Source organism: Gorilla gorilla, chromosome 1 (genome assembly GCF_029281585.2).
Source record: "Gorilla gorilla gorilla isolate KB3781 chromosome 1, NHGRI_mGorGor1-v2.1_pri, whole genome shotgun sequence".
NCBI lineage: Eukaryota > Metazoa > Chordata > Mammalia > Primates > Hominidae > Gorilla > Gorilla gorilla.
Window position 1 is genome coordinate 239506063 of NC_073224.2, and position 24935 is coordinate 239530997.

Below are 24935 nucleotides of genomic sequence, written 5' to 3' on the forward strand. Positions count from 1 at the left end.
GCAGGGTGGGGCGGGTACAGGGTAGAGGAGCCGGCCGGAGGAGCCCAGGGAAGGCTGGCGGTGCTGGGGATATAGGGGACAGCAGGAGCTGGTACATCACCACGTGGTTCAGCTGCTCCCAGCACATCCCACCCCAGAAGGATCTCGGCCAGGGCATGGGCTGCCTTCAGGGTCTGGCAACACCAAGGAGCCAAGGCAGGTGGTAAACCGAGGCCACAACCTCCTTAGGAGCCTCCACAACCAGGGCACGCAGCTGAAAGAGGAAGGAGGCCCCTGCGGAGAGCAGGGTGGGCAGCAGTGGGTGGCCAGGACAGGTGGTGCCCAGTGACCGGCGGTGGGGACCCGGGAGCCACAGAGGAGCCGGCTCAGCCACCCCTGTGCAGGAGGCACTTGGGGCCTGTACTCAGGCCTCACCCAGGGCTGCCCCACGCCCACATCCTGCTGACAAGCCCCCAGGACCAGCATCCCCACCCAGCTGCTCTGTGCAGAGGGGACAGGAGGCCAGACAAAAAGATGGACAAACACCCACGTAGATTCACACACACACAAACAGACACACCACACAGAAAAATATGCATGGACACCACTGAGACACACGCAGGCACCACACACTCAGAGACACACACACAGACACATCACACAGAAAAATATGCATGGACGCCACTGAGACACACGCAAACACCACACACTCAGACAAACACACCACACACTCACACAGACACACACACAGAAAAATACACATGGACACCACTGAGACACACACACACAGACACATCACACAGAAAAATATGCATGGACGCCACTGAGACACAAGCAAACACCACACACTCAGACACATCACACAGAAAAATATGCATGGACGCCACTGAGACACAAGCAAACACCACACACTCAGACAAACACACCACACGCACAGACTCACACAGACACACACACAGAAAAATACACATGGACGCCACTGAGACACATACACTCAGAGACACGCAGTGCGCTCTGGGAAACAGGAAGCTTCCTCCAAACCAGTGAAGGGCCCAGGAAAGCATGAGCGGCCCTGACATGTATGGAGGGTCCAAAGGCTGCGGGAACTTGCCCGTGAGTGACCTTGGCCTGGAGAACTCCCCGGCCTCAGTTTCCCCACCTGCTGATGAGGACAAATTGCAGGGGCATGAGCGGCTGCTGCTCCCCTACCTCTGCACAGGTGGCCCAGTGGCCTGCAGGCTGGGTCTCCAGGTGGGGACCCTTCCCTCTTCCTCCCCACCCATGGGGCCTTGGCACAGACCCTTCTCTGGGGCCTCTGTTCACACCCCACACTTCCCTGCTGTCCTCAACGCCCCTTGGGAAACTTCAGCTCCTTTGGGCCGGCAGGTCTCACCCTCCCTCCCCAGCGGGAGCCCACACCCAGACTGAGGCTGGCTGGGGGACAAGGAGGAGCCTGTGGGCCGGGGCGGACCCCGAAGGGGGCAGGACACAGCTAGCCATGACTGCTTTCCTTCCTGCCTTCTAGAAGACCATGCAGGACCTGAAGGCAGAGGAAAGGAATCCCACGGCCCATGGGCCGCTCAGCCTGGGTAGACCCTGCCCCGAGGTCAGCAGACGGCAGGGAGACCCAGGGAGGCTGTGTGGCAAGAGCAGCACAACCCGGAAGGTCCCAGTGAGCCAAGGATGCACTTTGGAGGCGGGGTTTGCACAGGCCTGGACCCATCAGTCTCCCACACAGCGAGGGCGTCCTGATTCCCAACCGACTCCACGTCATGTGGATAGAAATTCATTAATATGCACAACAAATGACTACATGCAAGCAGGAAGACATTTGCAATAATACAGCAGGTCGATGTTCTCAACTAGGAAAACAGTTGCAATAATACAATGCGTGGATGTTCTCAATACAGACAAAGCTCATATAATCGACACAAAACATTCATAGAAAAATTGTCAAAGGGCAGAAACCGATGACTCAAGGAAGAATATAAATAGCTAAGAAGTAAATGATCAATAATCAAACTAGAACATAATCAAAGAAATTTAAAATTAAAATTATTAATACACTCCTCCCAGGCAAAATAGCAAAGAGAGGGGACATGGTGGCTCACACCTGTAATCCCAACACTTTGGGAGGACGAGGTGGGAGGTCCTTCTGGGGAGAGGAAGAGAGGAAGGCACACAGGCTCCCAGACACTATTCCAAAATCATTAATACGCACACCCCAGGCCCAGCACGGTGACGGCCACCTGCAGACCCAGCTACTGGGGAGGCTGAGGCCAGAGAGTCCTGAGTTTGAGCCCAGCCTGGGCAAAGTAGCGAGATCCCCCATCTCAAAAATAAAACAAAATGCATGGTTCCTCATGAAATGTAAGGCTTTGCTATAAAAACTTTGAGAGGCCAGGCGCGGTGGCTCACACCTGTAATCCCTGCACTTTGGGAGGCCAAGGTGGGTGGATCATGAGGTCAGGAATTCAAGAGCATCCTGGCTAACAACGGTGAAACCCCGTCTCTACTAAAAATACAAAACAATTAGCTGGGCATGGTGGCGGGTGACTGTGATCCCAACTCCTCGGGAGGCTGAGGCAGAAGAATCTCTTGAACCTGGGAGGTGGAGCTTGCAGTGAGCCGAGATCGCGCCACTGCACTCCAGCCTGGGCGACAGAGTGAGACTCCGTCTCAAAAAAAAAAAAAGGCCAGGCGTGGGGTAGCTCACGCCTGTAATCCCAGCACTTTGGGAGGCTGAAGCGGGCAGATCACAAGGTCAGGAGATGAAGAACATCTTGGCCAACATGGTGAAACCCTGTCTCTACTAAAAATATAAAAATTAGCTGGGCGTGATGGCGCACGTCTGTAATCCCAGCTACTCAGGAGGCTGAGGCAGGAGAATCACTTGAACCCGGGAGGCAGAGGTTGCAGTGAGCTGAGATCGTGCCACTGCACTCCAGCCTGGGCGATGAGAGCGAAACTCCATCTCAAAAAAAAAAAGGAGTACTTTTTATAAATCTGCTTTTGAAATCATTTGGATACTACAGCGGCCGTGCTGACCACAACAGCTGAGACTGGTGGGCAAATCACCAGACATTTCTGGGTTTCCTGGAAAGTAGGAGAATCTACTTTGTAAACTGCTCTCAAATTTATGAACTCCGTGTGGATAGTGAACTCAGGCACCAGGCAGATGGCACTCCACTGCGTTAATTTCACTTCATTTTATCATTGTCTTTCTTCCTTTTTTTTTTTTTTTTTCGACGGAGTCTCACTCTGTCACCAGGCTGGAGTGCGGTGGCCCAATCTTGGCTAACTACAAGCTCTGCCTCCTGAGTTCAAGCGATTCTCCTGCCTCAGCCTCCCAAGTAGCTGGGATTACAGGCACGTGCCACCATGCCTGGCTAATTTTTTTTCGTATTTTTTGTAGAGACGGGGTTTCATCGTGTTAGCCAGGATGGTCTCGATCTCCTGGCCTCGTGATCCACCCGCCTCGGCCACCCAAAGTGCTGGGATTACAGGCGCGAGCCAACGCACCCAGCGTTTTTTGTTTGTTTGTTTTTTGTGGGACAAGGGTCTCACTCTGTCGCCCAGGCTGGAGTGTGGTGCTGTGATTCTAGCTCACTGCAGCCTCGACCTCCCAGACTCAAGCCATCCTCCCACCTCAGCCTCCCGAGTGGCTGGAACCACAGACACCATCGCTGCGCTCTGACCGGCTCCCGGGGGCGCTCCGTGCCCCTCCTCCTGCCCCACTCCTCCGGGGACATCCCCACCAAAGACCCCGCGGGAGGAAACAGTCCCAGCCTCTGGCCCAACCCGGCTGCGGGCGCCACGGGGAAGCCTGGGGAAGGAGGCTGCCATCAGCCTCCTGAAGCTTTACGAAGGTTCATGCAACGGAAACAAAAACAAGTGAAAGTTTAAGAAAACGTAAAAGTAATATTTATGTATTATTTATGAGATGGAGTCTCTCACTGTCGCCCAGGCTGGAGAGCAGCGGCGCTATCTCGCCTCACTGCAACCTTCGACTCCAAGGTTCAAGCAGTTCTCCTGCCTCAACCTCCCGAGTAGCTGGGACTACAGGCACGCGCCACGAGACCCGGGTAGTTTTTTTTTGTATTTTTAGTAGAGATGGCGGGGGGGTTCACTATGTTGGCCAGGCTGGTCTCGAACTCCTGACCTCAGGCGATCCGCCCGCCTCAGCCTCTCACAATGCTGGGATTACAGACGTGAGCCACCTCGCCCGGGCCAAAAGTAATCTTTTCTTTTTTCTTTTGACAGGGAGTCTCGCTCTGTCGCCCAGGCTGCAGTGCAGTGGCGCCATCTCGGCTCACTGCAACCTCCGCCTCCCGGGTCCAGGTGATCCTCCTTCCTCAGCCTCCGGAGTAGCTGGGATTACAGGCGCCCGCCACCACGCCCGGCCAATTTTTGTATTTTTAGTAGAGACGACGTTTTACCACGTTGGCCATACCAGGCTGGTCTCAAGCTCCTGACCTCGTGATGCGCCGGCCTCGGCCTCCCAAAGTGTTGGGATTACAGGCGTGAGCCACCGTGCCCGGCCCAAAAGCAATCTCTAAAGAGCCCTTTAGCCGTAACTTCATTCCTGAAAATTCTTTGGGAAAGTAACGCTAGGAAAACGCTCGACGAAGCTCCGGAGCCGGGGGTCCTCGGGGCCGCAGGCGCGCCCGCGGGTGTCTGCTCCGGACGTCCCGCAGCAGCCCCGACGCCAGCCTGGATACGAAGGCCCCGCCCCGGAGCGCGCCACAAGCCAATCAGCGCCCTGAGGCGAGTCCTCACCCCGCGCGGCGGCCCCGCCCCCCGCAGCTCCGGGCCCAGCTGTCAGAGAAGCTTTCCCTCAGGCCGGGCGGAGCGTGGCCACGTCCGCCAGGAGGCGCCTTTGTGTCTTCTAAGTTAAGCCTATTCAGCGCATTTCTCATTCCTTGAACCCAAACCTGGGCAGTAAACCCTCCGGGGCTTAGAGGCCGCTGCCTCCACAGACTGGCCGATCCCGCCCTGAAGTGCCGCTGGTGGAACAGCCCGGGCGGAACCAACGGGCGGCCGCGGGGGGGTGGTGGGGTCGCGGTTCCCCCCCTTCTGCCTTCAGTGGAACGGCCCCGGCGGAACCAACGGGCCACGGGGATGCACTACGCGCACCGTCTTCCTCTCCCTCTGCCTGCAGTGCAACGGCCCGGGCGGAACCAACGTGCGGCCGCCGGGAGCACTCGGCGCGCCGTGTCCCTCCCCGTGGGGCTGCTCTGCAACGGCCCGGGCTGGACCACCAGGCGGTCGCGGAGAGGCACTTAAAAGCCCCGTGTTACCCTAGACCTTAAAAAAAAAACAAAAAAAACAAACCTCCGTGTTTCCACCCCCGTCGGCCTGCAGTGGAAGGGCCCGAGCGGAACCAAAGGGGGAGGGGACGCTGAGCGCGCCGTGTTTCTCCTCCCGTCTGCCTGCAGTGCAACGGCCCGGGCGGAACCAACGGGCGGCCGCGGGGGGTGTTGATGGGGTCGCGGTTCCCCCCTTCTGCCTTCAGTGGAACGGCCCCGGCAGAACCAACGGGCCACGGGGATGCACTACGCGCACCGTCTTCCTCTCCCTCTGCCTGCAGTGCAACGGCCCGGGCGGAACCAACGTGCGGCCGCCGGGAGCACTCGGCGCGCCGTGTCCCTCCCCGTGGGGCTGCACTGCAACGGCCCGGGCTGGACCACCAGGCGGTCGCGGAGAGGCACTTAAAAGCCCCGTGTTACCCTAGACCTTAAAAAAAAAAACAAAAAAACCAAACCTCCGTGTTTCCACCCCCGTCGGCCTGCAGTGGAAGGGCCCGAGCGGAACCAACGGGGGAGGGGACGCTGAGCGCGCCGTGTTTCTCCTCCCGTCTGCCTGCAGTGCAACGGCCCGGGCGGAACCAACGGGCAGCCGCGGGGGCGTCGTGGGCCGCGGCGCGTTTCCGCGGCTCCAAGGCTCTGGGGCACTGAGGAGCGGCGCCCGCGGGGCAGCGAGGAGCCCGATGCCGGGTTCTGCGCGCCATTTCCGGTCCCGCGGGCGCCCCGTGAAGCCCACCTGGATCCGCCGGCCCTGTGCCACTCCCCAGTGCCGAGCTCCGAGCTGTCTCCGCGGCCTCGCGCCCGGCCCCTCCACCGCGCGCCTCTCAGGCCCCGCCCGCCAGCGTCCCTTTGTTGGGAAGGCGCCGGGGCCTAGACGGGGGCGCCGGAGCTCGGGGCCTAGCGCTATGCCTGCGGCGGAGACTGCATCAGGCTGTCGGTGGGTTCTGCGTGCGGGGTGCTCTGCTCGGTGATCGGTGCTGGGTGCTGCGAGGTCGGGGCTGCGTGCTCGGTGCTGGGTGATGGGTGCCGGTACTGATGCCCAGTGTGCGGGCGTCCGGGGTTTCCCTGCCCGGATTCGCTCCTGGGGGTCCTTTCCTATGGCTGGCGCCGTGCGCGGAAAACGCTGGTGGGGTTTTCCCAGCTGGCTTTAAGCGTTTTCACGTCCGGGAGTCCACGGCGACCCCCACGCCCTGAAGCCCGGGAACGCGGTGTGCGTGGCCGCAAAAACAACAACAACAACAAAAAACACAAAACAAAACACGCAAAAAACTAAAGCAAAACTCCCGACAGCCGAGCCCCGTTCGGTGCCTTTTCTTTTTTTCTTTCTTTTAACGGAGTGAAATCTACTTTGCTCAGGAAGCCTGCAAATCACATTTTCAGGCCAAACGAGGCAGTATTTTAGAAGGGGTCGCTGAGGCAGGAGTAGGAAGGTTTTCCACTCCACTCACGCATTTTCAGTGTAGGCGAATCGTAAAACGGAGGGCAGAACGAAAATGAGCGGATCTGGGAGTGCAGGCTGCGCTTCGTCCACATCGGTAACAGATGTTTCCTGGTGAAGACGTGTAGGGCGCAGCGGGTCACCTGGGCGGGGGAGGGCACAGGGCGTCCCTCCACGGGGTGCCTTTGGCGTTGGGCGCTTGTGTGGTCTCCAGCTTCCGGGTTTTGGAAGCGGAGTGTCCCCTGCAGCCTGAGCCTCTTGCAGGTGGTTTCCTTGGGACAAACTCCCAGGGGGAGGTCTGAGTTCCGGGGCATGGTTGGAAGATTTGGGACACATTTTGCCTGAAATTCCCTGCTGGCCGTTTGAACCCACCTGGACTTCCTGACCAGGGGCACGGATTCTTAACCTCTGGTGCAGGGGCCTGGCTAGGAGAGGTCTGCACAGTTGGACGAGGTGCAAAGTGACGCTTTGTCAGTAACCCGGCGTTGAGATTCCTGTGGTGGGACGAGCAGCTCCTATGGCTTTTTAAATCCAGGTTTTCTTTTCCTTCTAGTCCTTGGGCTCCACCCGGGGAGCTGTGCCCAGACCGCAGAAGGGAAGGATGTCACTTCTGAGATGAGGTTCAGAAAGCCTTGGGCTCCTGTCCTGGCTGCTCTCTCCCACTCCCTGATGAGCTTGCTGGATGAAAGCTCCTGTCAGGCTGTGGGGCGTCCTGTGGAGAAACTGGCAAGAAACTGGTGGGGGCCCTTTCCACCTATAGCCAGCAAGGAACTGAACCCAGCCAGCGTCCACCTGAGTGAGCTCAGAGGTGGGCCCCAGCCTCAGTTGAGCCTTCGGATGAGGTCACAGCCCTGGTCCATGGTGTGACTGCAGCTTCAGGAGGGACCTTAAGCCAGAGGTGCCTGGCTAAGCTTCCCACAGATTCCTGCCCCACAGGAGCCAACATCAAAAGCATTTGTTGTTTTGAGGTGGCAAGTGTGGAATGACTGTTACAGGGCAGTAGAGAAGGAGCATGCACCCTTCCTGCTTCTTATTTGCCTTTTAGAAATTGTCCTCTGTGAATCGCTTGAACCTGGGAGGTTGAGGTTGCAGTGAGCTGAGATCTCACCACTGCACTCCAGCCTGGGCGACAGGAGTGAAACTCCTTCTCCAAAAACATAAATTCTTCTCTGTGAAATACGTTTTTGTTTTTGTTTTTTTCTTTTCTTTTTGAGATGGAGTCTTGCTGTGTCACCCAGGCTGGAGCAGGCGCAGTCTCGGCTCACTGCAACCTCCACCTCTCAGGTTCAAGCGATTCTCCTGCCTCAGCCTCCTGAGTGGCTGGGATTACAGGCACCCGCCACCATGCCTGGCTAATTTTTGCATTTTTTGTAGAGACGGGGTTTCATCATGTTGGCGAGGCTGGTCTCGAACTCCTGACCTCAGGTGATCTGCCCACCTTGGCCTCCCAAAGTGCTGGGATTACAAGCATGAGCCACCATGCCCCGCCAACATTTCTCTTTTCTTTTTTTTTTTTCTTTTTGCCTGTTTTTCTAATTGGTTTGTAGGAATTGTTTATACTTTCTGGATATTAATCCTTTGCCATGTTGCAAGTATTTTTTCCCAGATTGTGGCTGTTGATTTCACTTTATGGTATGTATATATATATATATATATATATATATTTTGTTTCTTTTTTTTTTTTTTTTTGAGACAGAGTTTTGTTCTTATTGCCCAGGCTGGAGTGCAATGGCGCGATCTTGGCTTACCACAACCTCTGCCTCCCCTGTTCAAGTGATTCTCCTGCTTCAGCTTCCTGAACAGCTGGGGTTAAAGGCATGCGCCACCATGCCGGCTAACTTTGTATTTTTAGTACAGATGGGGTTTCTCCATGTTGGTCAGACTGATCTGGAACTCCCAACCTCAGGTGATCTGCCCACCTCAGCCTCCCAAAGTGCTGGGATTACAGGCGTGAGCCAAGTCTGGCCTTTTTTTTTTTTTTGAGACAGGGTCTTGCCCTGTTGCCCAGGCTGGAGTGCAGCGGCGCAGTCTCAGCTCACTGCAACCTCCCCCTCCTGGGTTCAAGCAATTCTCCTGCCTCAGCCTCCCGAGTTGCTGGGATTACAGGTGCGTACCACCACACCTGGTTAATTTTTGTATTTTTAGTAGAAACAGGGTTTCACCATGTTGGTCAGGCTGGTCTCGAGCTCCCGACCTCAAGTGATCCGCCCACCTTGGCCTCCCAAAGTGCTAGGATTACAGGCATGAGCCACTGCGCCCGGCCCACTTTGTGGTGTACTTTGGTGAAACAGAATTCTTCATTTAGCCAAGTTAGTCCACCTGACCCCTTTTTTGATGGGTCATGGTTTTTGGGTTTGGTTAGAGAAATTATTGTCCTACCCCAAAAAGGGTCAGGAAGACATTCTCTTATATTTTCCTGAGCATAAAGTTTTACACATTTAAGTTTATCGTAAGAGCAGGCCGCCTGGGTTCAAATCATGACGCTGCTGCTGCGAAGCCGTGTCTTTCCTTCGTGTGTCTCACGTGGGTGATAACAGCACCTTCCCCAGAGGGCTATTGTGGGGATTCACCGCTGTGCAGAGAGTGCTTCGGACCCTCCAGCAGCACAGTCAGGGCTGTGTCAGTGTTACTAATTGTCGCTGTTTGTCTACTGATAATGAGATCAGAATCCGGTTTTTCTTTTTGCCTGGCAGCATGGACAACTGTCCTGGTATCATAGACTGAATAAAGTTTCCTTTTTCAGCAACTCGTGGTGCCTCCATCCTGCGTACACCAGACCTGTTTGTTTGTTTTTTTTTTTTTTGAGACAGTCTCGCTCTGTCACCCAGGTTGGAGTGCAGTGGTGCAATCTCAGCTCACTAAAGCCTCCGTCTCCCAGGTTCAAGCAATCCTCATGCCTCAGCCTCCTGAGTAGCTGGGACTACTGGCACCCACCACCACGTCCAGCTAATTTTTGTATTTAGTAAAATTTTGCCATCTTGGCAAGGCTGGTCTCAAACTCCTGACCTCAGGTGACACGCCCGCCTCTGCCTCCCAAAGTGCTGGGATTACAGGCGTGAGCCACTGCACCTCGCCTACATATGTTTATTCTGTTTTGGTTTTTTTTTTTTTTTTTTTTTGAGACAGGGTCTTGCTCAGTCGCCCAGGGTGGAGTGCAGGGGCGCGACGTTGGCTCACTGAAAGCTCCGCCTCCTGGGTTCACGCCATTCTCCTGTCTCAGCCTCAGCCTCCTGAGTAGCTGGGACTACAGGCGCCCGCCACCATGCCCAGCTAATTTTTTTGTATTTTTGGTAGAGACGGGGTTTCACTGTGTTAGCCAGGATGGTCTCAATCTCCTGACCTCGTGACGCGCCCACCTCGGCCTCCCAAAAGTGCTGGGATTACAGGCGTGAGCCACCGTGCCCGGCCTCGAGGTCCTTATTCTTTTGCATTTGTTTACTCGCCCAGCCCCGCACCAAGGTCTCAGACTGAACTGGAAGTCCTCATGTCTTGGGAGGACGGCTGCCGCCCCCTCCCTGCGCCTCCGTCTCTTTGCAGGACGTGTTTGTCTTCTCATCGTGCGTACATAGCTTTCTCTCTGTGATTCACACATGCTTCGTGTGTGCATAGCTTTCCCTCTGTGATTGACATGTGCCTCATAGGGCTGGATCTATCTCGAGACTACATAGCCTCTTGTTTCTAAGCTTTATTTTTTTCTGGGACAGAGTTTCGCTCTGCCGCCCAGGCTGGAGTGCAATGGCGCGATCTCCGCTCACTGCAGCCTCCGCCTCCTGGGTTCAAGCGATTCTCCTGGCTCAGCCTCCTGAGTAGCTGGGATTACAGGCGCGCGCCATCATGCCCGGCTAATTTTTTGTAGTAGAAACGGGGTTTGACTGTGTTGGCCAGGACGATCTCGATGTCCTGACCTTGTGATCCGCCCACCTCAGCCTCCCAAAGTGCTGGGATGGCAGGTGTGAGCCAGCGCGCCCGGCCGTTTCTAAGCTTTTACTCAGTAGTTTTAGCGTCTCTTGGTGACTCGTCGTGATTGTGATGATGATCGTGATGGTTGCCAGATGGTGGCTTCTCATTCCGTCACTCTGATGATCATGGATTGACTTTGTGCTGGGAAGAAAGACTTCCCCTCCTTTGCCATTCGTTCATCAGCATGGCCTTGTGGGCTGTTGTTTTACTGGGGGTTCTGATCCTTTACTGTGTTATTTACTCTACCTTTCAAGCCCCCTGCGCCCTCCCTCGGCCAACCCTGAGTTCATTCCTAGAGCACAAACTTTTGGCGCAGCTGACATGACCGCTCCTCTGGTGTCTTTCCCACCACAGCCCGAGAGTCAGTCATTTTTCAAAGAAGCCTGGTTGGCTGAGAATGATATATATTATTATTTTTTGTTTTGTTTTGTTGTGTTTTTTAGACAGTCTCACTCTTTGCCCAGCCTGGAGTACAGTGGTGCAATCTTGGTTCCCTGCCACCTCCGCCTCCGGGTTCAAGCGATTCTCATGCCTCAGCCCCCTAAGTGGCTGGGACTACAGGCACCCGCCAGGATTAATCTTTTTTTTTTTTTTGAGATGGAGTCTCCCTCCATCACCCAGGCTGGAGTGCAGTGGCCCGATCTAGGCTCACTGCAACCTCTGCCTCCCGGGTTCAAGAGATTCTCCTGCCTCAGCATGCCAAGTAGCTGGGACTACAGGCACCTGCCACCACGCCTGGCTAATTTTTTTTGTATTTTTAGTAGAGATGGGGTTTCATTATGTTGGCCAGGCTGGTCTCCTGACCTCGTGATCTGCCCGTCTCGGCTTCCCAAAGCGCTAGGATTACAGGTGTGAGCCACCACGCCCGGCCTAATTTTTTGTATTTTAGTAGAGACTAATTTTTTATATTTTTAGTAGATACAAGGTTTTGCCATGTTGCCCAGGGTAGTCTAGAACTCCTGAGCTCGGGTAATCCGCCTGCCTCAGCCTCCCAAAGTGTTAGGATTACAGGCGTGAGCCATTGCGCCCAGCCCCTTTAGTGGAGAATGATATTTAGAAACCAAGGTTAGGGCGCTGGGAGCGCGCTGTCCAGGTGTAGCTGTCTCTGGGCAGATGTGCTGTGTTGGGGTGTGTGTGTGCGTGCGTGTTGCCCGTCCACCCATCTGTTAAAGCCCGTGCGCTCTGGCCCGATAGCACCCTCGCAGGCCAACACCACGGGGGTCATTCCATCCATCTTCTTTCTTCTTTTTATTTATTTATTTATTTATTTTTGAGACGGAGTCTCACTCTGTGGCCCAGGCTGGAGTGCAGTGGCACAATCTCAGCTCACTGCAAGCTCTGCCTCCCGGGTTCACCCCATTCTCCTGCCTCAGCCTCCTGAGTAGCTGGGACTACAGGTGCCCGTCACCACGCCTGGCTAATTTTTTGTATTTTTAGTAGAGACAGGGTTTCAGAGTGTTAGCCAGGATGATCTCGATCTCCTGACCTCATGATCCGACCTCCTTGGACTCCCAAAGTGCTGGGATTACAGGCGTGAACCTCCACGCCTGGCCTTTTTATTTTTTTGAGACAGAGTCTCTGTCACCCAGGCTGGAGTGTGGTGGCACGATCTTGGCTCACTGCGACCTCCGTCTTCTAGGTTCAAGTGATTCTTCTGCCTCAGCCTCCCGAGTAGCTGCGATTACAGGCGCATGCCACTGCACCCAGCTACCTTTTGTATTTTTACTAGGGATGGGGTTTCACCATGAACTCCTGACCTCAGGTGATCCACCCGCCTCGGCCTCCCAAAGTGCTGGGATTACAGGCGTGAGTGACCGTGCCCAGCCTCTTTTTTTCATTTTTATTTTAATTTTTTCACTACAAGACTGCCTTGAAGGACTTCCTTTCGTATTTGCATCTCGCTTCACTCACATTATGAAATCTGCCTCCCGTCATGTACAAAATATTTATGTATTTGCCCAATCCAGAATTCTAACCCATGAGTCAGCAAAAAAAAAAAAAGAAAAGGGAGGCTGGGCGCGGTGGCTGATGCCTGTAAATCCCAGCACTTTGGGAGGCCGAGGCGGGCAGATCACGAGGTCAGGAGTTTGAGACCAGCCTGGCCAACATGGCGAAAACCCGTCTCTACTAAAAATACAAAATCAGCAGGGTGTGGTGGCACGTGCATGTAATCCCCACTACCCGGGAGGCTGAGGCAGGAGAATCGCTTGAACCTGGGAGGCGGAGGTTGTGGTGAGCCAAGATCGTGCCATTGCACTCCAGCCTGGCAACAAGAGTGAAACTCCATCTAAAAAATGAAATAAAAATACAAAACTTCACTGGGCGTGGTGGCAGGTGCCTGTAATCCCAGCTACTCAGGAGGCTGAGGCAGGAGAATCACTTGAACCCGGGAGGTAGAGGTTGCAGTGAGCTGAGATTGCGACATTGCACTCCAGCCTGGGCGACAGAGCGAGACTCTGTCTCAAGAAAAGAAGAGGGAAAAAAGCGTCTTTAGAACTCAGTATTTGTTTGGAGCTCCTGTGTCTGGAGCTACTTGTGTGTCTGGAGCTACTTGTGTGTCTGGAGCCCTTGTGTCCATCACCTGCGTACCCACATCCAGCGTCCGTGCACCCGAGTTCCCGGGGCTTGTTCTGCTTCTCCCCTCAGGGTGATTGTGCCATTCGTTTGATCTGTGGTGTGGTTCATGCATTTGTGTTCGTATTCCATTTCAGAGACCCTTTTCCCCTACCCTTGTTGATTTAATTATTTTTGCTTTTTAAGCAAGCGACATATTTTCATGATTCCGAAAGTCAGACCTGGAGCCGCCCCCACCTCACTGCACTGCACTCCTGCCTGCCCTGTCACTGAAGAGTCTCCTTATTCTTGGGTATATCCTTCCTGTATTTCTTTTTTCTTTTCTTTTTTTTTTTTTTTTTCTGAGACAAGGTTTCACTGTGTCACCCAGGCTGGAGTGCAGTGGTGAGATCACGGTCACTGCAGGCTCATCCTCCCAGACTCAAGCAGTCCCCCCTCAGCTGGGCACACAGGCGTACACCACCATGCCCAGCCCTAATTTTTGTACTTTTTTGGTAGAGATGAGGTTTCGTCATATTACCCAGGCTGGTATTGAACTCCTGGGCTCAAGCAATCCTCCTGCCTCAGTCTCCCAAAGTGCTAGGATTACAAGCATGAACCAACACACCTGGGCAAAAAATGCTCCAACTTTTTTTTTTTTTTTTTGAGATGGAGTTTTTGCTCTTGTTGCCCAGGCTGGAGTGCAATGGCGCAATCTTGGCTGACTGCAACCTCCACCTCCCAGGTTCAAGTGATTCTCCTGCCTCAGCCTCCCAAGTAGCTGGGACTACAGGCATGCGCCACCACGCCTGGCTAATTTTGTATTTTTTTAGTAGAGATGGGGTTTCTTCATGTTGATCAGGCTGGTCTTGAATTCCCAACCTCAGGTGATCTGCCTGCCTTGGGCTCCCAAAGTGCTGGGATTACAGGTGGGAACCACTGCACCCGCTGGCTGTCCTGTTTTTTTTTTTTTTTTTTTTTTTTTTGAGATGGAGTCTCACTCTGTTGCCCAGGCTGGAGTGCAATGGCGCGATCTTGGCTCACTGCAACCTCCACCTCCCGGGTTCACACCATTCTTCTGCCTCAGCCTGCCAAGTAGCTGGGACTGCAGGCGCCCACCACCACGCCCAGCTAATTTTTGTATTTTTAGTGGAGACGGGGTTTCACCATGTAGGCCAGGATGGTCTCAATCTCCTGACCTTGTGATCCACCCGCCTCGGCCTCCCACAGTGCTGGGATGACAGGCGTGAGCCCCCGCGCCCGGCCTCCTATTCTTAATTTCCAAGGCCCACTTGGGTTGTGGGTGGTCCCCACTTACCATGGTCTGAGTTGTGATTTTCTGACTTTATGTTGGTGGGAAAGCAAATGCCTTCAGCAGAAACACTGCCCTGAGCTCACAGCCGTCCTCTCTCTCACTTCCGGTGGGGTTGTCTGAATTTCACGAGCTGCTCAGCGCGCTTATAGCCACTCTGCGTTAGGCGGCTTAGCCCAAATGTCACTGATGTGGGTGTCAGCACGCGGAGGTGCATGAGGCACATTAAGAGCCAAAGGATGGGCTGGGGGCTGTCTGTGGAGATGTCAGTGGCCTTGAAAAGACAGTGCACTGGGGCAAGCGTCTCACGACTGCTGAGTGTCTACCCTGCGGCCCACGGGTCTCCTGGGCTGTGCCCCAGACGTGAGTGGACAGCAAGCGATCCTCCCTCCTCGGCCTTCCAAAGTACTGGGGTTCTAGGTGTGGGCCACCGCCGCTGGCCAAACATGAAGGTTTGACTTACAACTTTGTGGTCTCTGGTCTGAACAGGCACCTGCACCTGGAGGACTCTGAGACCCAGTTTCCGACCACGATGTTTTGCACTTGTGCTCTGATATGAAATGTGTTTGGTCTTTGTTCCTGGTTCCTGGCACAGAAGCTCCTCGAAGCCTTGGAATTTCCTGAGTGACAGGAGTGGTTCAGATCACCCCGGAGCTTATGCTGATGAGGCAGGGGGTGGGCCCCTGGAGAGTGGGGGTAGGGGGGACTGGTCGCCAGAACACCAGGTGACCCCAGGATTGGAGGCTGGGAGCTTTGAGCCCCACCCGCCAACCTCAGGGACGCAGCGAGCGAAGGTGGAGATTAAACGCTGTAAAACCCGTGAATGAGAGATGAAAGAGTGGGATGGTCGAGTGGATTGTGGTGCTGGGGGCAGGGGGTGGCGCCCAGAGAGGGCCTGAAACCCAGCACCTGCCCAGGCCTTGCCTGCGTGTCTCTGCGGCCGGCTGCTCCTCTGTTTTCTTTTAACGTAAGTGCTTTCTGCAGTTCTGTAGGGCAGTCCTGTCAAACTCATTGATCCTCAGGAGGGTATCGTGGGAACCCGGATTTATAGCTGCCGGTCAGAAGCACGGCCCACAGCCTGACCAGCATCTGAGGAGGGGGCAGTCTTGTGGGATCCAGCCCTCGCCGCGGGGGACCTGGCACTCTCCCCAGGGGGACGGCTTCGGGAGGGAATTGAACCAGAGGACACACAGCTAGTGTCTGTGGAGAATTGCTCAACTTAGAAATAACCTACATCTCCTGTGGGAAGTGTTGTGTGGGAGTGCAGAGAAACTGTGCATTCCTCACAGGACTTTATTTATTTGCTTGCTTATTTATTTGTTTGTTTTTGGAGACAGAGTCCCGCTCTGTCCCCCAGGCTGGAGTGCAATGTCTTGATGTCGGCTCACTGCGATTTCCACCTCCAGGGTTCAAGCAATTCTCCTGCCTCAACCTCTTGAGTAGGTGGGATTACAGGTGCCCACAACCACACCTGGCTAATTTTTATATTTTTAGTAGAGACGGGGTTTCATCTTGTTGGCCAGATTGGTCTCGAACTCCTGACCTCAAGTGATCCACCTGCCTCCAAAGTGCTGGGATTACAGGCGTGAGCCACCAAGCCCGGCCTCCCCCATGTAAACCTTGAACTCTCGGAACTACTTAGGAAGGACCCCGGGCTGTGATCTCTCACAACTACTTAGGGAGGACCTCGGACCCCCCTGGCTGCTCAGCTGGGTTCCAGCACCTGAAGGTGCTGTTGCTTTCCCCTGGGGCCCGTCCCCGAGATGAGAGGAGCACGTGCTGGGATTCCCTCTTTCAGGCACTTTCATGCTTTTATTTCTACACGTGGTGCTTCCCGCACAGCTGACAGCGCATGGTGGAGCCGAGTCGTGCATTTCTGTCTGTGATTCGTCCCTCAGTCTTCCCCCGCTCCGGTGGGTTTGGGCTTGGGGTCCGTCCCTTTGACACTGGGACTGAGCCCCTCATTTCCATCGTAGCTTCAGCTCCATCAATATGGTGTTTGTTTCTACTGTTGACAGGCACGTAGGTTGGCATTCTTTTGGTGTTTGCTTTGTCTTGTTTTGCTACTAACAAAAAATGCTCATTAAACACCCACCTCCAAGACTTCTATGAGAAGGTGTGAAGAGCCCACCCATTTTCCCGGGACCGTTTGGCCCTCTGTGACCCAAGTCAGCCTCGGCGAAGTGCTTTATTTTCTTGGTTTTTGTCGCTCCCCGTCACCTGCATGACCTCTGAAAGGTTACACCCAGCCGGGCACGGTCACTCATGCCTGTAATCCCAGTTCTATGGGAGGCCAAGGCGGGCGAATCACATGAGGTCAGGAGATTGAGACCAACCTGGGCAACATGGTGAAACCCTGTCTCTTCCTTTTTTTTTTTTTTTTTTTTTTTTTTTTTTGAGACAGAGTGTTGCTCTGTCGCCCAGGCTGGAGTGAGTGCAGTGGCGCGATCTCGGCTCGCTGCAAGCTCCACCTCCCGGGTTCACGCCGTTCTCCTGCCTCAGCCTCCTGAGTAGCTGGGACTACAGGCACCCGCCACCACACCTGGCTAATTTTTTGTATTTTTAGTAGAGACAGAATTTCACAGTGTTAGCCAGGATAGTCTCCATCTCCTGACCTCGGGATCCCTCTGCCTCAGCCTCCCAAAGTGCTGGGATTACAGGCATGAGCCACCACGCCCGGCCTAAATCCTATCTCTTCTAAAAGTACAAAAATTAGCCAGGCTTGGTGGCGCGTGCCTATAATTCCAGCTGCCCGAGAGGCTGAGGCATGCGAATCCCTTGAATCCAAGAAGTGCGGGCTACGGTGAGCTGAGATTGTGCCACTGCACTCTAGCCTGGGCGACAGAGTAAGACTCCCTCTCAAAAAAGAAAAGAAAAGAGGCCGGGCGCGGTGGCTCATGCCTGTAGTCCCAGCACTTTGGGAGGCCTAGGTGGGTGGATCACGAGGTCAGGAGATCGAGACCATCCTGGGTAACATGGTGAAACCCTGTCTCTACTAAAAAAATACAAAAAAAACAAAATTAGCCGGGCGTGGTGGCAGGCGCCTGTAGTCCCAGCTACTTCAGAGGCTGAGGCAGGAGAATGGTGTGAACCTAGGAGGCGGAGCTTGCAGTGAGCCGAGATCATGCCATTGCACTCCAGCCTGGCTGACAGAGCGAGACTCTATCTCGAAAAAAAGAAAAGAAAAGGAAAGAAAGGTCTCACTAGACAGTTTCAGGCTGGAATCTGTTTGCATTTGTACCGTCAGGAATTTCCAGCCTGGGAACAGTCAGTGACAGGAACGAACTGTGAGTGCCTCTGCAGGGGTGGCTCCTGCCTGGCTGCCCTTGAGTTGGCTGAGGAGCTGAGAACTTGGACTTCAGGATTCTCTGACTTCACTGGTCTGACGTGGAGCTCCCAGTGTTTGAATAAGAAGCGGCTGGGTGTGGTGGCTCGACTAAAAGCACAAAAATTAGGCGGGCGTGGTGGCAGGCGCCTGTAATCCCAGCTACTCGGGAGGCTGAGGCGGGAGAATCACTTGAACCTGGGAGGTGGAGGTTGCAGTGAGCTGAGATTATGCCACTAAACTCCAGCCTGGGCGACAGATCGAGATTCCGTCTAAAAAAAAAAAAAAGAATAAGCAGCCAGCCTCAGCCATTTACGCAGGGACAGGTGTTTACGTGGCGGGAAGATTAGATATCGCCTCCTCCTGCGGCCTTGGAGCTGTGGGGACAGGGATGCTGGGGGTGAGGATGGTTCATGGTAGTAAAGTCCTGCAGGATTGGGAGGGGAATGGAGACCCCATGACCACGTGGGCTCAATTGCAGGGACGGGACAGTCACCCACATCGAGCTGGGGCAGGGCTGTGGGAGCACAGGTCGGTGCGACGTTGGCTGGGGCTCAGCATGCGTGTCCCAGGGCTGGGCAGTTCCACTCCTGCACGTAGACACAGACGAGGATGCTCCTAGTAGCCCGTCCCAAGTGCTTCTTGCCAGAATGGGTCCATTTGTCCAGTGGGCTGCTGTGCAGTGATCGGACAGAGAACCCGCGTCCCAGCACAGCTGCACGGAGAGGCCTTTGTTTGCAGTCGGCTTCTTGTTTAAGCTCTTTTAATTTTTTTTAACTTTTTTTTAATTTTTAGAGGCAGGGTCTTGCTCTGTTGCCCAGGCTGGAGTTCAGTGGCACAGTCACGGCTCACTGCAGGCTTGACCTCTCTTGTTCAAGCAGTCCTCCCACCCCAGCCTCCTAAGTAGTTAGGACTACAGACATGCACCACCATGCCCGGCTACATTAAAATTTTTTTTTTTTTAAATGGAGTTTCACTCTTGTTGCCCAGGCTGGAGTACAACGGTGTGATCTCGGCTCACCGCAACCTCCGCCTCCCGGGTTCAAGCGATTCTCCTGCCTCAGCCTCCTGAGTAGCTGGGATTACAGGCATCCACCACGCCCGGTTAATTTTGTATTTTTAGTAGAGACGGGGTTTCTCCACGTTGGTCAGGCTGGTCTTGAACTCCTGACCTCATGATCCACCCACCTCGGCCTCCCAAAGTGCTGGGATTACAGGTGTGAGCCATCACGCCCAGCATTTTTTTTTTTTTTCTTTTTTGACGGGAGTCTCGCTCTGTCGCTCAGGCTGGGGTGCAATGGCGCGATCTCAGCTCACTGCAAGCTCTGCCTCCCAGGTTCAAGTGATTCTCCTGCCTCAGCCTCCCGAGTAGCTGGGATTACAGGTGCCAGCCACCACGCCCGGCTGATTTTTTTTTGTATTTTTAGTAGAGACGGGGTTTTGCTGTGTTTGCCAGGCTGGTCATGAACTCCTGAGCTCAGGTGATCCGCCCACCTTGGCCTCCCAAAGTGCTGGGATTCCAGGTGTGAGCCACCGCGCCTGGCCCAGAACCTTAAGTTCTTGATGTACAGAGAACGGCAGCGTCAGTGAAGTGTGATTTGTGTTTTTTTGTTTCCACTAATTGTGAGCAAACATTAGGGTGGGGACTGGGCTGCTTGTGTGGGTCCCACAGTCTTCTTGGAGCACAGTGTCAGCAGAGAAGGGGAATGGGGGTCCTCATGGCGGGGAGCAGTTTTGCCTGGGATGCTGTGAGTTTCTCAGAGGGAAACTAAGTGGACAGACTGTTCTGGCAAGAGGGAGATGCTTGCCTTTTGAATTCCAGGTTTGCCTCGACGTCAGGTGGGACGTGAGTGGCGTCGTCTGCACACGCCCGAGCCCACGTGCTGTTTCTTGCTCCTGGAGGGGTTTCGTGAGCGTCGCTTCCTTGCCATGTAAATGAATTTGGTTTTAGAAACTCGCTGGTGGTGGCTGAGCCCATGTAGCAGGTGCTGTGACAGCGTCCCCAGCCAGGGGGCAGCCTTCGAGGTGGGAGGGAGAGGTCAAGGGCCGTGAGGCCTAGTGAGGTGGGGAGTGAGATCCAAGGCCTGCACCCCGTGAGATCCACGCCTGCCATGAGCTCCACCCCTGCCTTGCGGAGCCCTGTCCCGGGTGCTCTGTCCTTTTGCTCTGCCGCACCCTTTGTCGTTGGATTTTCACCTGAGGAAAGCCAGGAAGCTGCTCCACCCCCAGCCAGGGCCCATCGGTCCTGGAAACTGGCACAAAGTCTCCTAGCTCCCTGGCTCAGGGCCCAGCCAGTCCTAGCTCCAGGGAGGCTGCAGCCCATGGAGGTTTAGTTCCCAGCTTGTTGTCACCCCAGGCTAAGCAGTGGGACTGTGCTGCTGAACAGGAAGAAGGGAATGGTGTCTTTGTGGAGATCTGGCACTGTCAGTGGCCCGAGGAGTGGATGAGTCCTTTGTTATTCCGAGGCTGTGGGAACTGGTGGAGGGGTCGGCCTTCTCCTCACTGAGGCCTGGGGTGCCCTTGGAGGCAGCTGTCCTGGTGCACCGAGGGGTCAGGGCACACATGGGTGGCCTGGGAGCGTCTGGGTGGCACTGAGCTGGCGGTGTGGCGGGCAGACGGGGAGACCTGGGTGCACAGACACACACAGCAGGGGGAGGGGAGGAGAGAGGGGAAGGCTGCAGAGGCCCTGGCATTGCCCCCACTGGGGAGAGGGCAGAAGCGCCTGTTCCCGGGTATGGGGAGGCCAAGTTTCAGGCACCTCTGAGCACTGCTGGGCAGGTGAGCTGGGGGAGAGGCCGGCCTGAGCACCCAGGCGAGGTCTTCATGGGGGAGGGGGTGGCATGCGTCCCTCAGTGTGAACACAGAATATTTATGTATACATATGGCACGCACGCACGTGCATAAACATAAACACAGAAGGAGGTCATGAATGAGGTGGGAACCCCAGTTTCCCGGGGGAGAAGCGAGGCGAGGAGGGGTACTGGGTCGGGCAGCACGGCCGGCACCACACGCTCCCAGAGCGTGTTGGTGAGACAGGATGGGCGCCCCTTCAGATGCACAGCCGCCCCCGAAGCAGGAAGAGAAACCCAGGTGTGACAAACAGGAAATCGGGCTGCCTGAGCGCTGGGATTGAGACCTGGGGGAGGTGGGGTCTCGGTGCTGCGGAGTCACAGTGGCGTCTGCGCAAAGCCCCAGCTGGGGGGATGATTCCCACTGGACCTCAGGAGGAAACGGCTGTTCTGACCTTCCCGGAGCTCGTGGGAAGGGAGGGGGTGTCTCGCCCAGAAGCCGCAGTTGCCTGAGCGTGAAGCGGGTGTAAGTGTGGTTTTATACCATGGAGTCTGTCTAGAAAGTAGCATGGAACTTTGGGAGGCCGAGGTGGGTGGTTCACGAGGTCAGGAGATCGAGACCATCCTGGCTAACACGGTGAAAACCCGTCTCTACTAAAAAAAAAAAAAAATACAAAAAGTTAGCTGGACGTGGTGGCGGATGCCTGTCGTCCCAGCTACTCGGGAGCCTGAGGCAGGAGGATGGCGAGAACCCGTGAGGCGGAGCTTGCACTGAGCCGAGATCACGCCTCCGCACTTCAGCCTGGGCGACAGAGCAATACTCCATCTCAAAAAAAAAAAAAAAAGGAAAAAGAAAGTAGCGTGGAATTAGTCCTGGGCACCCAACAGCGGCAGCCACAAAGCCCATCGAGAAGGTGCAGCTGCCAGGCAGGGCGTGAAGGACCCACAGCCCCAGGTCTGCCAGGACGACAGTCAAGTGTGCCAGGAGACCATCTCTCAAGAGCAAGGATCCGCCAACACGCGCAGAGAAAAACGGGATTCAATTGCTAAAAATCTTTGGACAGTGAACGATTGCATTTTCTTTTTTTCTTTTCTTGAGACAGAGTCTCACTCTGTCGCTGAGGCTGGAGTGCAGTGGTGTGTCGGCTCACTGCAACCTCCGTCTCCTGGGTTCAAGCAATTCTTCTGCCTCAGCCTCCCGAGTAGCTGGGATTACAGGCGCCGGCCACCATGCCCTGCTAGTTTTTATATTTTTAGTAGAGACGGGGTTTTATCATGTTGGCCACGCTGGTATCGAACTCCTGACCTAAGGTGATCCACCTGCCTCGGCCTCCCAAAGTGCTGGGATTACAGGTGTGAGCCACCGTGCCCGGCCCAATTGCATTTTCAAAGTGATTTTAAATTGGTGGTTGAAACCTTTGAGGACATTAACTGTTCAAAACGGGTGATGTGTTTCCTTTTCTTACTATTTTAGCGTCTGCTTCTACGCTTTGCCTGGGAGAGGCCCTGGTGGCCTCATTCCTGGCGCCCGGAGTCCCTGCTGCGGCCCCACCCCCGGGCAGTCACGGTGACCCATACTGCCCAGCCTGGAGGTAAAATCGTTCGTGGCTGTGGCTTCAGCATGTCGTCCTCGGTGAAAACCCCGGCACTGGAAGAGCTCGTTCCTGGCTCCGAAGAGAAGCCGAAAGGCAGGTCGCCTCTCAGCTGGGGCTCTCTGTTTGGTCACCGAAGTGAGAAGATTGTTTTTGCCAAGAGCGATGGCGGCGCAGATGAGAACGTACTGACCGTCACCATCACGGAGACCACGGTCATCGAGTCAGACTTGGGTGTGTGGAGCTCGCGGGTGCTGCTCTACCTCACGCTGTGGTTCTTCTTCAGCTTCTGCACGCTCTTCCTCAACAAGTACATCCTGTCCCTGCTGGGAGGCGAGCCCAGCATGCTAGGTAGGCGGCGGCTCGGGCAGGGTGGAAGCCGGCCACCTGCCACCCCACAGGGAGCAGCCAGCAACCACCCGGGAGGGCCGGGGGAGGCCGGGGGTGGAGCCCGCTGCAGGCACGGGAGGGGTGATTCTCCCTCTTGTCTTCGGCCCCCTCCCTCCCGCAGGTGCGGTGCAGATGCTGTCCACCACGGTTATCGGGTGTGTGAAAACCCTCGTTCCTTGCTGTTTATATCAGCACAAGGCCCGGCTTTCCTACCCACCCAACTTCCTTATGACGATGCTGTTTGTGGGTCTGATGAGGTAAAGAATCTCCTGGTTTTGGTTGAGTGTCTCTTTTTCTTTAAATGTAAAGTCCCTCTCGTTACTAGAGCGGGGACTCTGCTGGCTGGCGAGTTTTCAGTGCAGACTTTATAAAAGCACCAGGGCTGTCCAGATTTCAGGACACCAAATGAATGTGGCTTCGTGGCTCTCACTGCCACGTGTGTTCAGTCAGCTTCTTTCCGGGCTGGTGGTCTCAGGACAGGGTGCCTCCTTGTCTCTGGGACGTTTTCAAGGGGTGGCAGAAGTCACTTCCCATTGGACGCAGTGCCATTTCCTGGGGGCTCGACCTAAAGCGTCACAGAAGCGGGTCCAGGCACCATGTTGGTGATGAGGAGGTGGGCGGAGAGGGGCCGACATGCCAACCGAGCGAGCGAGCCCCTTGGAGAGCCTGCCCGGTGGGTGCAGGCAGACAGACTCGTTCTAAGGTGATGGTGCTTTTGGCTCATTTTTAGGTTTGCAACTGTGGTTTTGGGTTTGGTCAGCCTGAAAAATGTGGCGGTTTCGTTTGCTGAGACGGTGAAGAGCTCCGCCCCCATCTTCACGGTGATCATGTCTCGGATGATTCTGGGGGAGTACACAGGTGAGGCCCCCGGGCCCCGCCCCTCCACCTGCGCCCCACCATCCCAGGCCTCCATCCGTGGTGCCCGTCTCTGCTGCCTGCCATGGGGCTCTGCCGCGAGGAGCACTCAGAGTGGTGCCCACACTGGCAGTGCCTTCACTTCTCTCCTGAAACGTTTTCCCCACGGTCACATGTGCGGGGGTGTCTTGGAGCCTGGCGTCTGCCAGGTGTTCTCACACTGGCATGCGGAGGTCAGAGCAGGGTTGTGTCTCGTGACCCTAACTGGGTGGGGAGACAGGTGGGGGCTGGGCAGATTCCTGGCAAGCAAGATTACTGCAGGTGCCAATCACTGATCCGAAGAGGACGGGCGGGGGCCGCCTTCGGCCAGCACCACACAGGCGGCCGTGGCTCCTGGTCCGTGGGCCGTCCTGTGCCAGCACCCCACAGCCTCCCCAGCACCCGCCACCACAGGCCTGTCCTGGGCCCCAGCCCCTGACCTCAGCTGCAACCCAGGCTCCTGCCTCTCCCACCTCTTAATGACTCACAGGCGATTTCCAGCGACATGTCGGCCCCACGTCGCATACCCAGCGTGGCTGCATGAAAACCAGCGAGGAGCAGAGGCGCCCACAGAGCGCGGCGTCTTGAGCGGAGTGTGGGGGGTGCACACGTGTTCGCTTATTTAAGAAACGACAAGATCTTAAGGCCGAGGGAAGTGTCTGTCTGCCTTTGGGGACGGGAGGAGGCCGAGGGTCCAGGGTGGGGTCGGGCTTGCCCCACATGCACTTGAGACCCGCACACACATTTAGGTGATTATAACAAAATCAAAGCCGAAAAGTCAACTCTGGTTTTTTTTTGTTTTATGTTTTTGAGACAGGGTCTTGCTCTGTCGCCCAAGCTGCAGTTCAGTGGCCAGGTCACGACTCACTGCAACCTCGGCCTCCCAGGCTTAGGCAATCCTCCCACCTCAGCCTGTTGGGTAGCTGGGACCTCAGGCATGTGCCACCATGCCCAGCTAATTTTTGTATTTTGTGTGTCTTTTTGTTTTTTCACTGTGAATATACGTTAGTCATTTTTGTTAACAATTGAAACTTGGAACTCTGGGGATTCAGAATTAACAGCCTTGGCTGTGAGCTTCTTATCGATACCAGAAAAAGTTTGGACCTTGCATTCCACGTTGTTCTGCTGGGTTTTGTCCGAATGAACCCTTGTGAGCTGCTGTGTCCATTTCACGCGGATTCTCCTGCCCACAGTTTCACCTGGGAAGACCAAGTCCTCGAGGACTGCGACGTGTGCAGCTGTGGGAGCGTGGATCCTGGGACGCTTTTGCTTATTTTTTGTACACCTTTGTTGAGTTGGTTTAGGCAGAATTTTCCTCTAAGCAATAGACAACATACTTACCAGTGAACTTTTTCTCCAATTCACGTACTAACCAGACTTGGATGTTCTGGAATTAT

At 55.1% G+C, this 24935-nt stretch overlaps 1 protein-coding gene across 2 annotated transcripts; it reads left to right on the forward strand.

The window, feature by feature from the left end:
* The first annotated feature begins 5826 nt into the window (after positions 1-5826).
* Positions 5827-24648, forward strand: SLC35E2B (solute carrier family 35 member E2B). 2 transcript variants are annotated; one of them, XM_055382544.2, is made up of 5 exons: positions 5827-6222; positions 22137-22605; positions 22766-22901; positions 23375-23502; positions 24029-24648. In XM_055382544.2, the coding sequence occupies exons 2-5, from the start codon at positions 22284-22286 to the stop codon at positions 24124-24126; spliced, it is 684 nt and encodes a 227-aa protein (XP_055238519.1). In that variant the 5' UTR covers positions 5827-6222; positions 22137-22283; the 3' UTR covers positions 24127-24648. The 2 variants fall into 2 exon arrangements, with proteins under 2 accessions (XP_055238519.1, XP_055238515.1); XM_055382540.2 differs by having other exon boundaries at positions 23375-24648.
* Positions 24649-24935: the final 287 nt, after the last annotated feature.

What these genes read in the sequence shown, in the direction of transcription:
- SLC35E2B (XM_055382540.2), top strand. Translation starts at nt 22,284, where the DNA reads ATGTCGTCCTCGGTGAAAACCCCGGCACTGGAAGAGCTCGTTCCTGGC. An exon ending in AGGCGAGCCCAGCATGCTAG is followed by an intron (nt 22,606 to 22,765) that starts GTAGGCGGCGGC and finishes TCCCTCCCGCAG; the next exon opens with GTGCGGTGCAGATGCTGTCC. An exon ending in CTGTTTGTGGGTCTGATGAG is followed by an intron (nt 22,902 to 23,374) that starts GTAAAGAATCTC and finishes GCTCATTTTTAG; the next exon opens with GTTTGCAACTGTGGTTTTGG.